Source organism: Neophocaena asiaeorientalis, unplaced genomic scaffold, assembly GCF_003031525.2.
Source record: "Neophocaena asiaeorientalis asiaeorientalis breed wild unplaced genomic scaffold, Neophocaena_asiaeorientalis_V1.1 scaffold469, whole genome shotgun sequence".
Taxonomy (NCBI): domain Eukaryota; kingdom Metazoa; phylum Chordata; class Mammalia; order Artiodactyla; family Phocoenidae; genus Neophocaena; species Neophocaena asiaeorientalis.
The window spans coordinates 869,115-883,838 of NW_020172691.1; the positions used below are offsets into that span (position 1 = coordinate 869,115).

The window sequence follows — 14,724 nt, forward strand, 5'->3', positions numbered from 1 at the left end:
AGGCGTTTGGGCGGCCCCTGCGCGCCACAGAGGCCCAGGCTGGAGTCCGAGTCGGAATCGGAGCTGGAGCTGAGGCTGGGGAGGGCAGGCGGCCGCGGGGTGGGCGCCTCGGGCCCCGGGTCCTCGTCCTCGCTCTCATCCCCGAAGAGCTCAGCATGGCTCAGGGCCCGCCTCGGCAGCTTGGGGGCACCCCGGGGAGCACCCTCATCCAGCGAGCGGGCCTTCCGCTGTGCCAGCTTCCCTGACGGGGTCTTCCTGCCCGTCCTGTCTGGCAGCTGGTGGGCAGCCCCTTGTGCGGGGCTGGGCCGCGGTCCCGGCCCCTCGGGCCGGCCTTTCCCTGAGCTGGCCACCGGAGTGGCTGAAGATGGCTTCTTCTTGGTCCCTTGGGGCCGCTCTGCCCTGTGCCGGGGGCTGCCGGCCCGCGGGCCCCTCCTGTCCACACAGGGCTTCTCGGCTGGCCTCCCATGCTCTCCATCCTGACCCCTGCCTGTCTTCCCGACACCATCCTTGTGGCCGGCGGCCGGCGGCCCCCCACTTTTCTTCTTCTTGGGTCTCCCCTCCTTGGGGCTGCTGCGCTCCTGCGAGGCCCTGCCCAGGGAACTGGGCTTGGCAGGAGGCAGCCCGCCTGGGCCCTTGGCAGGCTGACCGAGGTCCCCCACGTCGTATTGCACGGCCATCTCCTTGGTCTCCCGAAGGCTGCCCTCCTCAGGCTCTGGGCCCTCCCTAGAGCCCGGCTTCCCCAGGGCCTTGCTCTCAGGGCCCGCTCGGGCTCTCGGGGGGCTGGCGGTGGCGAGCCTGTCACCCGGAGCAGCAGCGGTATCATCGTCAGAGTCTGAGAACCTGGCGTCGCAGCCGCCGAAGGGGTCACAGGGCTTCTTGGGTGCAGGTGTGTAGGGCTCACTGCCGCGGGAGCCCCGGGGCCGCTTGGGGGCCCTGTCGTCCTTGGTGCTGGCCCTGCTGAGCAGGCGGGCGGAGAAGTTGGACAGGGGGTCGTATTCCAGGTCTGTAGATGGCTTGGAGTTGTCCACGACGTACTTGCTGCTGGAGATGGGGCGGCCATACCGCCGGGGCTGGCCCACGGCCTTGGGGACGTACTCCAGGGTGCCACCAGCCCCTCCACCATGGCCCTGACCCCGGTCCAGAGAGGCCAGGGAGTACTTGGTGCCAGGCTCGGTGGGGCTGGCCAGAGGCGTGGGCTGGTAGCTGGCATCGGGGCTTAACAGGCCACGGCCACCGGGGTTGTATTCGAAGGATAGAGGGAAGGTGTCCCCATCCAGGCCGGCAGTGGGGCCGTGGGGCGCCAGGGCGGGGGCCTCGGCCGAGCCATGCTCCCGGGCCGTCTCCAGGAGCTCCCGGTAGCGCCTCTGCTCCAGCTCCACCTCAGAGCGCACGGCCTCGATGGCCTGGTTGACCAGCTCCAGCTCCAGGATGTCTGAGCGGGGCTCGGCACCTCTGCCCAGGGCGCCATTCTCCCTCTGGGCAGGGGGCTTGGGCAGCTCGGGGTTGTACGGGTCATAACCGAGCCCTGAAACGGAGAGGGAGAAAACAGTAATGAGCAGGCGGCTATAGCAGCAGGCAGACGAGCCAGTGACCGGTCACTGCCTCGTCCCGGGCCTCGACCCCAGGTGCCAGCAAGGAAGAGCAGAGTACCAGCCTCCAGAACCTACCAGGGGCCGGACCTCCGGCCGACCCCCACCAAGGCTCCAGCAGCAAGTCAGGGTTTCCAAAGGGCCCCTCCCTGCAGGTCCTGCCCCGAAGAGGCTGCCAGGTGGGGTGACGGCACAGAGCCCAGGCCCCAGAGGAGGCCACAAGATCCCGGGGACTTCACTGCCTGGGACAGGGGATGGTGAGGCCTGGGGAGCTGGGCGAGAGGGTGGCTTCCCCCCAGGGCCCAGCCCACACTGAAGACATACCACGCTGCTCCCTGCAGCCGGGGAGGCCGGACACCCAGCCGGGGCAGAAAGCGCAGGGCGCACAGACGCCTGACTGGGGGGCAACAGGGGTGCGAGAGGGAGCGGGAGGCGGGGCCGACACAGCCCACCCACAGCAGTGGGTGGACAGGCGGATGCACACGGCCCTGCCTGGCGACAGCGCCTTTAGGGCTCTGTCCCCCACACGTGCTCTCGCCCACAGAGAACTCCACCGGCTGCGTGTGTACCACTGAGGACACAGAAGCCCCGGAGCGTCCACCGGGAAGGGGCAGCGGGTGGGGTGGACGAAGGACAGCACAGCACATCTCACGGGGGAAGCGAGGCACGACGATGTCCAGGGAACAGCGCCACAGCGTGAAAGACGTTCCGGCAATGGGCAATGCTGGGGAAGCACGAAGTGGGGTGGACGGCAAGGCGGGCACAGGACACACTTAGGTTTGTATCAATCTGAACAGGGGTGGCGGAGCGGCTGGCGGGCTACCTGGTTCCAGGGTGTAATTCCACGAGACCAGTCCAACCCCAATACCACCCACGTTGACACGAAGCTCACGGGAGACTCAGGACAGAGGTGCGGAAATTCTCAGTAAGATGTAAGCAAATAAAGCCCAACGTTCTGAGAGAGGATAACGTGTTCAAATATTCCAGAACGTAAAGACGGTTCATTGTTAGAGCGTCTGTAAAACCTCTGACAAAAAAGTGGATCGATTTGGTGCTTTCTGGTTAGCAAAGTAACAGCCAATTGTCCCAGAACCTCCAGATGGGATAAGCCATGCCCACACCTGGACTGTAGCCCAGGGAGACCCACTTTGGACCTCTGAGCTCCAGAACCACCAGAGGAAAAATCCTGTGTTGTTTTAAGGCACCAGTGAGTGGGGTCTTGCTGCAGAAGCCCCGGGAAACGCACGCATCACTGATGAAGCACCAGAGAACCCGGCACTGCCGGGGCCAGTGGCTGGGCCTGGGCCGCCTGGGGGCCCAAGGTGGGGCGGGGCCCACTGCAGGCCTGTTGTCTGGCTTGTACCTTGGAACCTATTTTTCAAACAATGCTTAGAAAGGAGAAAGGACACGTGCGCGCGCGGTGCGTACATCTGTGCTTCAGAACACCGAGGACACACCCAGGCTGCAGGTTATAGATGGGGAGGTAAAACCAAGCTGCACAGGCCGCAGGAGGCAGCGGGACTGGGGTGCCGGGGAGCAGTCACTTCATGCCCCCACCTCCCAGCTGAGGATGCCAGGGTGAAGGGCGGAGTGGGGGACAGGTCAGGACACACAGCCACTGGGCCCTCTGCCCCCCCACAAGGTTCAAGGTGAAGGCACCACAGAGAGGAAAGGCTAGAAACCCCAACAGCGAGATCCAGGGCCCTCTTCCCAGCCCACCCTAACCCTCAACGGGTCTGAAGGCACTAAAGCAGACCCACCCCTAGCCCACCACCCGCCCGGATGAACAGAAGAGCCAGCGCCCCCGCACGCCGTCCCCTCGGAGTGGAGGGCCCAGGACACAAGCCAGGGGGCACTTACAGGGCATCTCAAGTGAGGGATGGGTCGGGTCTTGCCGGTCTCAGGGGGCCTCCAGCCCAACCCACCTCACTCCCAACCTCCCTCCTGAGGCCAAGATGGCTCCCACCCCAGCCGGCTCCCCTAGGTGGGGGACGGGAGCAAGGGCCCAGCTGGTGGGAATGCCCTCCCCCAGGAGAGGTGGGCAGGGCAGGGTGAGGATCAAATGGATGGGGGTCCTTCCCCACCCCTGACCTGCTCTGGAACAGGTCACAAAGGGCCACAGACAACATACAAATCACCCAGGAGTGCCTCTAGCCCTTCCCAAGTAAGGGCAGAGTTCAAACCCCTGCACTTTGCATTTTGAAAGGGATCCACCCACAAACAAGTCTGTGCTTTGGAAGCAAGGAGAGGAAGGAGGTGCTCTGGGACCCAGCCCCCAACCCCTTAGATCTGAGCTTCCAGGAGCTCTGTCAGCGTGGGGTGTTTTCAGTCCCAGGGGAGGCTGCCTCCTCACACCCCTTCAGGCTACACCAAAAAGCAAAAGAAACAGCCCGAGGTGGGCCTCAGGCGGTCTAGGCCAACACCCTCCCCTCCAGGGCCTCAGTGTCCCCAAGGTACCATAAGGCCAAATCACCAGCCCGAGGAGCTCCAGACAGATCTAGACGCGTCAAGGACACAGCTGCCAGGGGCTCGGCAGCAGCCCCCTGTAGCTCAGAAGCTAGTGCATGGGGCCCAGAGCTTGGTCGCTGGAACTGCAGCCCCAAGCCCCTGCCAAGGCTACTGGAGGCTCGTGCGGGGAGGCGGGCAAATGGAGAAGATATCTGTGATGCTACCTAGCGCCCCCGCCCTACCCCGCCTCAGGGACCGGTAGGAACTGGAGAAGCTCCCCGAGAAAATGTTTTACAAGCGACTCGACAGGTGACCCTCGAGAGGTCAGGAATGGCCGTGGGAGCACCTCAGAAGCGCCTCCCCATTACTGGGGAGTTAACCTGGCTGGGAGCCAATGGGAGTTCCTTCGGGGCTTGCACCAGGGAAGCATGCCTTTGGTAAACAAGATTAATTGGGCTGTTTTTCAGAAAGGGGGCGAACCTCGGGATTACTGGAAAAGCACCTTGAAGGTCTGGCTGCTGGGGTTACACTCTCAGAAGCTCCTGCCTCCGGCCCAGGGCAAGGAAGGGGTCGGCTACTGCCACTAGAGGGACACCCACAAGGCCAAGGGCCTGCCCAGGTGGGCCACCGCTTGAAGGATGCCCCTTGGGAAGGCTCCCGGCCAGCTCATGGGGCCGAGCCTTCTTCAGCCGTCCCTGTGCCCAGTTCTGTGTGCACCAGCTCCCACTCCCGGCTCTGGTGCTGCTGGACACTCTCCCAGTGACCCAGTCCCGACCGGCTCTGATCACCAGCTCTGAGCAGGCATCCGGCACAGCGGGGCCCAGGCCAGCTGCCCCACCTCCACGCCGGGAAAAGCAAACACTCGGGGCCACAGAGCTCAGGGAACAGATCACGCACAGCCCACGGCGGGTCGAAGGACAACACGGGGTGGTGGCCACCTCCAACCCCTCTAAGCCTTCCCCCTGCTCCTCTCTGCTCCCACCACACCCTTCCATTCCAGAAAACACTCCGCACCCTTCCATAACTGCGCAGACGCCCCGCCCACAAGCTCTAGCTGCACGTAAAATTAATGACAAGAGAAAATGAGCAGACACACGAGCGTGAAGACCCCACTGGGAGGCACGTGACCCCCACCCAGCCGGCTCCAAGGCCTTCCCCTTTAATCTCTACGTTCGCCCTGCTCGCGTCAGCCCCCCTCACAGAGGAAAGAGGAGGCTGGGTCTAGGGCAGCGGGTGAGGGATCTGCCTAACCCCAAACGCTGGCTCCCCGCCCCCAGACCAGAAGACCCAGCGCCCCGCGATCCTTTCCGGGTCCCAAAAGACTCCCCATCACCCCACCCCTCCTCCCCGCTGCACCTCCAAAGACAAGAAGCACACAGTCGTCCCACCCCCACCCCCTGCCCACTTGTGCTCTGATTAGACATCAGTGGGGACTCCTCCAACCCAGGGGACGGTCACAACACAAGGGGGTGGGCAGGGGGGCCAGGAGAAGACAGACATCGTCCCGCCACACGAGAGGTAAGCAGGACACAAGAATGAGTCAAAGAAGAGCAACCAGAACAGCCCTGCCCCAGGAAGCTACCCAAGTGGCAGAGGCCTCAAAGGCAGTGAAAGAATGGAGGACATTCCACTTCCAGCCACTAGGCAAACTTCTATTCATCCTTCAAAGCCCAGCTCGGTAACCGCTTGCCTGGGGACACTCGCCTAACTCCCTGCAACCTCAGGTGCCAACGGCTCGCTCCCCCGGACTCTGGGCCGTTATCTGTGCTGCTGGACACCCCTCCTTCCCTTGCAGAGTCCCTACAGCCTGGTCCCCAGATAAGTACTGAATTCAGACAGACCCAGAAGAGCCCTTGAAGGGCCCCAGAGCCAGCTCCTGATTTTACGGACGACACAGAAGCTGTGCCGTGCCTGCGTGCATGCCCAGGCTGAGGCCACAGCTTGTGAGATGGCCAAGTCCCAGCCCCCAGAGCACCCAGGTCCATCAGCCACCCGTCCTGCTGCCCCCAGCAACTACAGCAGCAGGCAGGAGGGCAGTTCCCCCAGCAACGTTCCTGGGCTTTCAACACTGCCTGCCACCCGCGCAGCCCTCGGGGGCAGGGTGCTCCACATGGTCCTTTACAGAAAGCCTCAGTGCTCAGAAGAAGCCACGGACCCAGTGCCCTAAAACCGCTGGCACATGTGCCTGCTTCTTCAAAGGGCAGACTGGCTACCGCAGGAGGACAGGGGACCAGGAGACAACCCTGTGGGGCTCCGGCCGGATCTGCCCTGACCACCTCCCAGCTCCCGTGATCCTCCTTCCGCGCTTTTCCTCTTTAGCGTTCCAGGTTTTGCTTTGAGTCAGGTCAGACCAGCAAAAGTCTACCTTCCGCACTTGGACAGCTTAAATAATAATAAACCAAATTCCTATGCACCCAGCACTCGCTCGTCACTGGAAATGATCCTGTGCGGGGGATTCTGAGGGCAGAATGGGAGGGGAGGAGGACGGCAAAGCAGGAGCACTGCGCAGCACAGCTGAGACGAGAGAGGCGCACTGTGTGTAGAGGGTCTGTGTCGTGACCCCGTTTTGCGGAAGAGGTAACTGACGCCAGGCTCTTCGCACAATGGAAGGTGGAGCCAAAAGGTCTTCATCTGAGGCCCTACTCCACCTGCAGGGCTGAAAGCCAGCCGTGGCACCTGCACCTCTTCTCTGGAGGATGCTCTGGGGGTGGGGGGTACACTCGGGCACCCACGTGGTCCTCTGAGCTCTCCTAGCGGGGTGCTGTCCCTGTCCACCCCAACCTGGGCGCCTGGGCCGCCCTGCCTCACCTCCAGAGCTGGAGGAGCTGGGGCAGCGACGATTCTAGGGGTTCTTGGCTCCCTGCAGGCGTGGCCAGCCCTCCTGTCCTATTCTCAAATACGAAAGGGGCCAGGTGCTGGGATACTGATCAGGCTGCTCCATGTCACCTGGCACCACTGACGTTTGGGGCTGGAAAACTCTGTGTGTGTCGGGGAAGGGGGCCATCCTGGGCACCGGCGGGCACTGAGCGGCATCCCTGGCCCTCGCCCCCTTGTTGCCAGGATCACCCCCAAGTCATGACAACCTCAGATGTCCCTGTATCGCCCTGTGTCCCCCAGGGGATCAGGACTGTCCACGGTGAGAGACACTGCTTTACTGACACGAAGCAAAGAAACCTAAAATACCAAAAACAGCTTTAAGGGCAGATGTACCCTTATTCAAGTGTCCCAAGCCTGGATCTGGGCAAGAAGGCAGGTTTTTAAAGTTCCCCAAGTGCTTGAAGAGGGGCCGCAGGCCTGGGGACGGCCTCTCACCTCACTGGAGTCTCTGGAGCCTCCACAAAAGAATGCAACTTCACCAGTGAGGCAGGGTCACGAGTACAGGAAAGAGACACAGAGCCTTTTGTTTCTGAGGCTGGGAGGACGCACAACAAGCCGGCAGATGCAGGACTTGCGACAACATACGAAACATCTTTCCTTTGACTTTGCGGCATTCTCCAGTGGTTTTAAAATGAACGTTCTCTGAGTCCAGAAAAAAAAGTGCTCTGAATGGAGAGACAACGTGTCCAGGCTGCCGCTGGCTGGGACACTGCCCCCGAAGACAAGGGCTGCATCTGGGTGAGGCTGAACCACAAACACAACCTAGATTCTTCTCATCCTGGTGTAAGAGAGGAACTCTGCTCTGAAAATCCAACAGCACCTCTCCTCTACTCCCTCTTTACAAAAAAGTCAAGAACAATAGAACAAGAGAACCACCCACGGGATGGCAGAGAAGGCCCCTCCTCTGGGAGGCCACAGCTTCTATTCTCTGAGCCTGGTGGCCTGGGCTCCCTGGGGCTGGAGCTGCACCTGGGCACACAGTTCCCTGGGAGGGGCAGGGAGGAGACTTTAAATAAAAAAAAGTGGCCTCAGCAAGAAGCAGTCTATGACCAGGGAGTCTCACCCAGGGTGATCCCGCCCCCCCCAGGGGACACTGGGCCACGTCTGGGGACATCTGACATCTGTGCATGTTGTGACTGGGGGGCTGCTGGCATCAAGGGGCTGTGGCCAGGGAGGCTGCTCCACACCCCAAAGTGCCCAGGACTGGCCCAGAGGATAACCCCCCATGTCCCCAGTTTCTGCTATTCTTCATAGCTCCCCCCGACCCCCCATGAAGTGAGAGGCCCTGGCTGGCCTGACCAAAGACCACACCTGACAACCAGCTAGGAAAATCCCTCCCAGGTCCTCAAGTACCCTGGCTGGGCCTCCAGACACAAAGGCGATTCTGCTCTCTGCTGAGGTTTTCTCAGTATCAGTTCTCTCCCAGGAAGGGGAGGGAGGGAAGTGCACACGGCAGTTCACTCTGGAAGAGAAAGTGTCAAACCGAGGAAAGCACTGTCATCAGGGCAGTGGGAAAGCTGCTGGCACCCAGCCCACGGGGGAGGCAGCTAAGGGGCAGCGTGGCCAGCGGCCCGGGGCAGTGATACTGCAGGGGCTGCTGCCCCCTCCTGTTCCAAGTCAGCTCGCGGAGAAAATCAAACAAAACCCACCCTCTGCTGGAAGCACTCGTTTCTCTGGCTGCACCCTCCCTTCCCTGCCTGACTCCTGGCTGCGACCTTCCCTGGAGAAGCAGGGCTTGCTCTCAGGATTCCAGACCACAAGGGGCCGCTGCCGAGGCCTAAATCTGAGACCCCGGGGAGGGGGTTGCCCAGGGAGCTGCCACTGCCACCCAACTGGGGCCACCCCCGCCTTCCAGCCTCCTTCCGGCCCATCCTTGGAAGGTTTCAGTGCTCAGGCCCTGCTATACCGTCTTTCACAAATCTCACTGTTACCTCCCAGCCTCAGGGCACAGCACTGAGGCCACGTGTACTGGGCACCCAGGTGCCCAGGTCCCACATGTGCCAGGCAGCAGGAATCAGCCGTCGGTGGTGAGGGGCAAGGGCCTGACAGTCCAGCTCAACCCCATGTCCCCCACTTACCAGCCATGTGTACACAGATGTGTGGCTTCCCCTCTCTGGGCCTGTCTCCTTGTCCGTAAAATAGGGACAATCGTCCCTACCACTGGTTAAAGAGCACACCTGAGGGTGCGTGGCGGTAACTGGGCATCCCCCAGCTGAGTGCCAAGGTGGGGACCCTGGAGCACAGGAGGGCAGATTTGAGGGCCGGGAAGAACGGGATGCCCACCCAGCCCTCAGGAGGCCATCAACCCAAGGCCAGAGGTGCTGGGCTACACAGGGACCCCTACATCCTGCCTGCAGGTGGCCATCACCCAGCACCTCAGCATCCTTGCGCAGCCCACCCTTGCCAAAGCACCTGTGCTTGGGCCGTGCCTATCTGGTCAAAATTGGACCCCCAAAGCCTGGATTTTTGCAGTCTCTCCAAGCCCGATGGAAAGTGGGTTTGTCAAAATCTGGTGCAAGGGGAGCTGAAGGGGTGGGGGAGGTCTAGGCACACACTCCCCCTGGCCCACGAGCACGCCACAGAGGAGGAAAGAGAGTGTCAGAGAGGCCCCGCAGCGAGAAAGAGGCCAGGCTGGGATCTGCCCCTGCCTCTCTGCAGGGCAAGGCAGCCCTCGACCAGAAAGTAACCAGAGCACGCCCCCCAGGCCCCGCCCTCCGTGATGGAAAGAGGGCTGCTTATTCTCACCTGCAAAAGGAAAATGCAGACACACTGGGATCAGAAGTAGGCAGCTGCACTTTTTCCTGCGGGAAAGTGAAGCAGACAGGGCTACATCACCGAATGGATTCTCAAAAACGATCCTTTGGGAAAATGGCCATTTGTGGTGCAGGAAGCAAGCGAGAGACTGACTTGGCACGAGAGGAATGCACGGGAAGAGAAGTCAGCGCCCCAGAGCGCAGACGGCTGGAAGGCCACCTGTGGGCCTGCAGAAGAGTCAGTCCCAGGGTCTCAGGGAGCCGGCCCGCCCGTTCTGTCCCGACGGTGAGGAACCCAGACGCCAGGGGCTCTTTACAGAACGCCACACACCGCGCCAATAACTCAACAGATGGAGTGAGAAACTGCCCTGTGACAGGGTGACCACCGAGAGGCCTCCCACTCACCCCCTTCCCCTCTCCCAGACCTGAAGCTCAGGCACCTGTGTGCACGGCTGTCTTCCCTCCTCGAGGGAAGGTTCCTGAGACGCAAGCCAGAGCCCAGCGCAGGTGTGGAGCCCGACCTTGTAGCAAACACTGGGCTACAGGGGCCAGTGGTCTGAGCAAATTTACAGTGGAAATTTGAAAAAATTCTACCTTTTTTTTTTTTTCTGGCAAACTGGGAAAACAGCCCTATAGTTTCTCCTAGCAATGACGCCCCTCTCTTCAAGTAAGAAGACTCTGAGACAAGGACCAGTGCCTTATGGGGGAAATCTGGGCCCTGATGGAAAGGGGGAGCCAGTCCCGGAGGACAGGGGCCACAGCAGGAGCCTGAATTCCCCTCGGAAAGAATGACACCACACTCGATCCTCCCGGCGGGCCTTTCCTTGTGATGTCCCTCTTTTTGCCCCCGTTCTTCACGTCTCGGCTCAAGGCCCACACTTCATACGAGAAGCACTGCCTGCCCCCTGACAGCTCTCACCGAACTCTGCCATGACATTGATAATCACCACGCTGATGGGATGCGCAGTCTCTGAGCGTTCTCTCGGAAGGCGGTCCCCGACCCCAAAACACACACAACACACAGTCAACCGGGTTTGACTCACTCCCTAACCCTGGCATGACACACCAGGCTCGACACACAGTCGGCGGCCGCTAAACAAGACCCTCTCGACTCCGCTGTAGTAAACAGGAGCGGCCACGAGCAGAGGCGCGGCGGGGGAGGAAGCGCGGAAATAAACAACGGCTGCAACCAACACCCCGGGCCAGGGAGGCGGCGGGAACGGTTCCCCGGGCAGGAGTCCCGGGCCTGCAGACCAGTGTCGGCCGCGCTCATTTCCCGATCCCTGCGCGCTCCACCCTCGCGACACCTCTAGGAGATCAGGTCCTCCCATTGTTTACGTTTTACACTCATGGAAACGGTGGCTTACAGAGGTCCCGCGACTGGCACTGGGCCCCGGGGTGGGTGGTCCCGGCTTGGGGGGACGAAGCCCGCGACCATGCAGGGAGAGGGCTGAGCGGGGAACAGGCAACCATGGAAACCCGGGCGCTGGGGTCCCGGCCCGCGCCAGGGAACGGAGTCCGGGACGGGCGCGTAGACATTACCTGCTGCGGGGGGCGTCGCTCCGCCTTCGCCAGGTGCGCCCGGACCCCGGGCCCCGCGGTGCCGGAAGTGGCAGTAGGGCCGCCGGCAGGGTCCCCCAGGCGCCCCGGCCCAATAAGGGCAGTCGATGGTCCGGAAGAAGCCGGTGGAGCGTAGCATGGTCCGTCCCGCGGCGGGGCCCCGGCCCGGAGCCGCCCGGGCCCCCGGGCCCCCTCACTGGCGCCGCGGTCGCCGCCGCCCGCGGCTCACGGACCCCGCCGCCGCCGCCATCTTGCTCCGAGGTCCCCAGAGGCCCCCGGGACGCCGCCGCAAGGGACCCCGGGAGCGGCTGCCCGAAGTGCGCCTGATCAGAAACGCCTGCTCCCGCGGGACCGAGGTGGGTCACGGACCCCTGGCCTGGGACAGGCGGCTGCGGAGGGAGTGATGGGGGGGCGCAGGCTGCCCTGCCTGCGGCTTCCGGGTGCCTTGCCCCCATCGCCGCCCGGGCCTCTGTGGCGGCAGAAGCACCATCTTCAGCCCCAGGCCCCTGCGGCACCTGGGCTGTCCAAGGCGCGCCTGATAAAAAAAAAAACGCCCCACAAGGCCCGGCTGCGGCTCATTTGCATTCAATTTGCGTTCTATTAGCTTGTCTCCCGAAAGCGCCCTCTGCGGGTCGATTCGAGTCCTGCGGGCGCATCTCACCTGCACCTGGGAACCCTCACCTGAGTTACCCAGTTCAGGCTCTGAAACTCAACTCCTCCCTGGTTGACTGGCAATAAGCGCTTCATTTCTCCCACCTGGACTCTTGTCAGCAGTCTAATCCCCAGGTCTACCAGAGGAGACCTGTTCCAATTCACTCATTTGTCCATCAAATATTGAGCACCTATTATATACCAAGGCCCTGCCCTAAATCGTATTTTATGCATTCATCAGATGATGGACATTCGGATTGTTTTTGCCTTTTGTGAATTGTGCTGTTGTGAACATGTGTGTATCTGAGTACCAGTTTTGTTTCAGTACTAGTTTTTCAAATGATGTAAACTTGCCTGTTGTCCTTTTTTTTTTTTTTTTTTTTTTTTTTTTTTTTTTTTGCGGTACACGGGCCTCTCACTGTTGGGGCCTCTCCCGTTGCGGAGCACAGGCTCCGGACGCACAGGCTCAGCGGCCATGGCTCACGGGCCCAGCCGCTCCGCGGCATGTGGGATCTTCCCGGACCGGGGCACGAACCCGCGTCCCCTGCATCGGCAGGCGGACTCTCAACCACTGTGCCACCAGGGAAGCCCTGTTGCCCATTTTTAAAATGTAGGGAGATGTCACATACAACTACAATTCCCAGCCTGTCCACCAGCTGGCAATTACCAAGGATCCTCCTGTGAGCAGGCGGTAGTTTGTGCAGGTCACCTCCCCGCTCTCCCAACCCACCTCTCTCCCTACCTCAGCCACCTGGCCCTGCAGACATATGGGCTTGAGACCCCTCACCCCAGGGGTCTCTCAAGGCCTCTCCTTCATTGCCAACAGGAGGGTGGGCTCCTGAACAAAGCAAAGATCCCCACCCTGGTGGCTGTAGCATTATAGATGCAGACAGACAACAGGAAATCAGTAAATATCTTGATACAAGGTAAAAAGTGCTATGACAGGGAAGCAGAACAGGGTAGGGGGCTGGGACAAGGGGTGGTTCACATAGTCCTATGGGAAAGGTGGGATTTGAGCAGTTCTAAGGAAGCGAATGAGGAAGTTAAGCAGGCAGCTGGGGGAGGGGCTTTCCAGGAAGAGGGCATAGCGTGTGCAAAGACCCTGGGGCAGGGCCGGGCCTAGCATGTTGGAGGAACAGCTAGAAGGTCCGTGTGTCTGGAGCAGAGTGAGCAAGGGGCAGAGAGGGAGGAGGGGAGGGCAGGGAGGGGACGGGACAGGTCGTGCAGATCCCTGTGGGCCACGGGGAGAGCATGGGCTTTTACCTCCAGGGAGGTGGGAGCCTTGCAGGCCTATGGGCAGAGGAGGGACTGGACCTGGTACAGGTGCTCACTGGCGCCCTGTGGCCACTACAGGGTGGACAGACTGTCAGGAGCGAGGGTGGGAGTCAAGGACCACAGGGGAGGCCATGCTGGTCCAGGTGGGCCATGATGAGGTGGGACCAGGTGGAGGCCGAGGAGGGGGGAGAAGTGGGTGGATTCTGGATATGTTTTGAAGGTAGAGCTCTAGGGAGATTTCCGGGTGGACTGGATGTGGGTGGTAAGACAAAGAGGGGAGTCCGGGGTGACCCCAAAGATTTTGGCCTGTACACCTGGAAAGATGAAGCTGCAGTGATGAAGGGAAGCCGACCAAGGCAGACTGGGGGCAGGGGTAAGAATATTCCGGGCCTGGAGTTGAGGGTGAGGCCCAGCTGGCATGGACCAGGGGGTGTCCTCAGCACACCTGGGGAGGAGGGCCAGGGGTCCTGAGGCCACCTGCCAATGAAGCGTCCAGGAGGCAAAGGGAGCATCTTCGAGCTGTTTCCGGGGCACGTGGGAGTGCGACCAAGAGAGACTAAAGGGGGGGCTGCCCGCGTGGACCCAGCATTCCAGGAACCCTGCCACAAAGGAGCAGAGAAGCCTGCCAGAGCTGGAGGGGGCCGGGGGCCAGGGAGCGAGATTTGCGGGCTTTCGGGCCAGATTCCAGGAGAAAGGGAGCAAGGGGAGTGCCAGAGGGAGGCCACCCTCGAGTAAAGGCGAGGGCCCCGTGCCCAGGTTGGGGCGACCTTGGCGGCCCCAAGCACAGGACCCTGGGGAGGGGTGGGCCGGAGCCGGTGGTGCAGTACCAGGGCAGGCCACCAGATGGCAGGTCTGCCGCCTTCCCGGGGGCGGGAAGCGGGGAAACCCGTGGGGAGGGTCCGCGCTCCCCCCACCACAGTCCCCCACACGCCATCCGGGCTCTGGAGACCGCTGGAACCTGGGATACACTTTTCCTAAGAAGGGGTTCAGAGCCCTCACCAGTTTCTCAACGCTCCCGAGGCCCCTCGCCCTCTCAATTGGGAGCCGGCATACAGCAGGCATACACGATACAGGAGCGGCCAGACGATGGGCACAGGAGCCGGGCAGGGGTCGAGGGGAACCTCCGGGGAGGAGCCCTGTCAAGCCCGCGAGTCCTTTAGAGTCTAGAGAAGCGCGGGCTCCCCCCGCCCCGGGTTCCGGAAGGGGGCGGGCAGCGGACGCCCCCGGGCGCCGTGTCACCGCGCCTCGGTTGCCGGGTAACGGAGCCGGAAGGCGGGCTGGGGGCGCAGCTGCGCGAGGCGTGGGTGCCGCTGGACTGCAGCACGCGCCACGCGCCGCAGAGGGCAGCCCCCTCCCCGCACCTTAGGGCTGGAGGGGCGTTGCCAAGACCGCCACCGGGTCCCCGAATTCACTAGCCCACTGCCTCAGTTTCCCCAAGAGGAGGCTGGGGACCCCACTGGCGAGGGGGACAGAGGGACTCAGAGGGCCCACCGTCTCGGACCAGCGATGGGAAAAACCACAAGGCTCTGGAAATCGGGTTTAAAAAAGACATGTTTAATTAATTAAATACC

At 61.9% G+C, this 14,724-nt stretch overlaps 1 protein-coding gene across 1 annotated transcript in view; it reads right to left on the reverse strand.

The window, feature by feature from the left end:
- Positions 1-11,483, reverse strand: part of REXO1 (RNA exonuclease 1 homolog) — a 20,843-nt gene extending 9,360 nt beyond the window's left edge. Inside the window, exons 1-2 of the mRNA XM_024739990.1 lie at positions 11,210-11,483; positions 1-1,525 (exon numbers count right to left, since the gene is read on the reverse strand). Of these exons, the coding sequence (XP_024595758.1) occupies positions 1-1,525; positions 11,210-11,366 (1,682 nt within the window). The 5' untranslated portion in view covers positions 11,367-11,483. The remainder of the gene's footprint in view (positions 1,526-11,209) is intronic.
- Between the last annotated feature and the right edge of the window lie 3,241 nt (positions 11,484-14,724).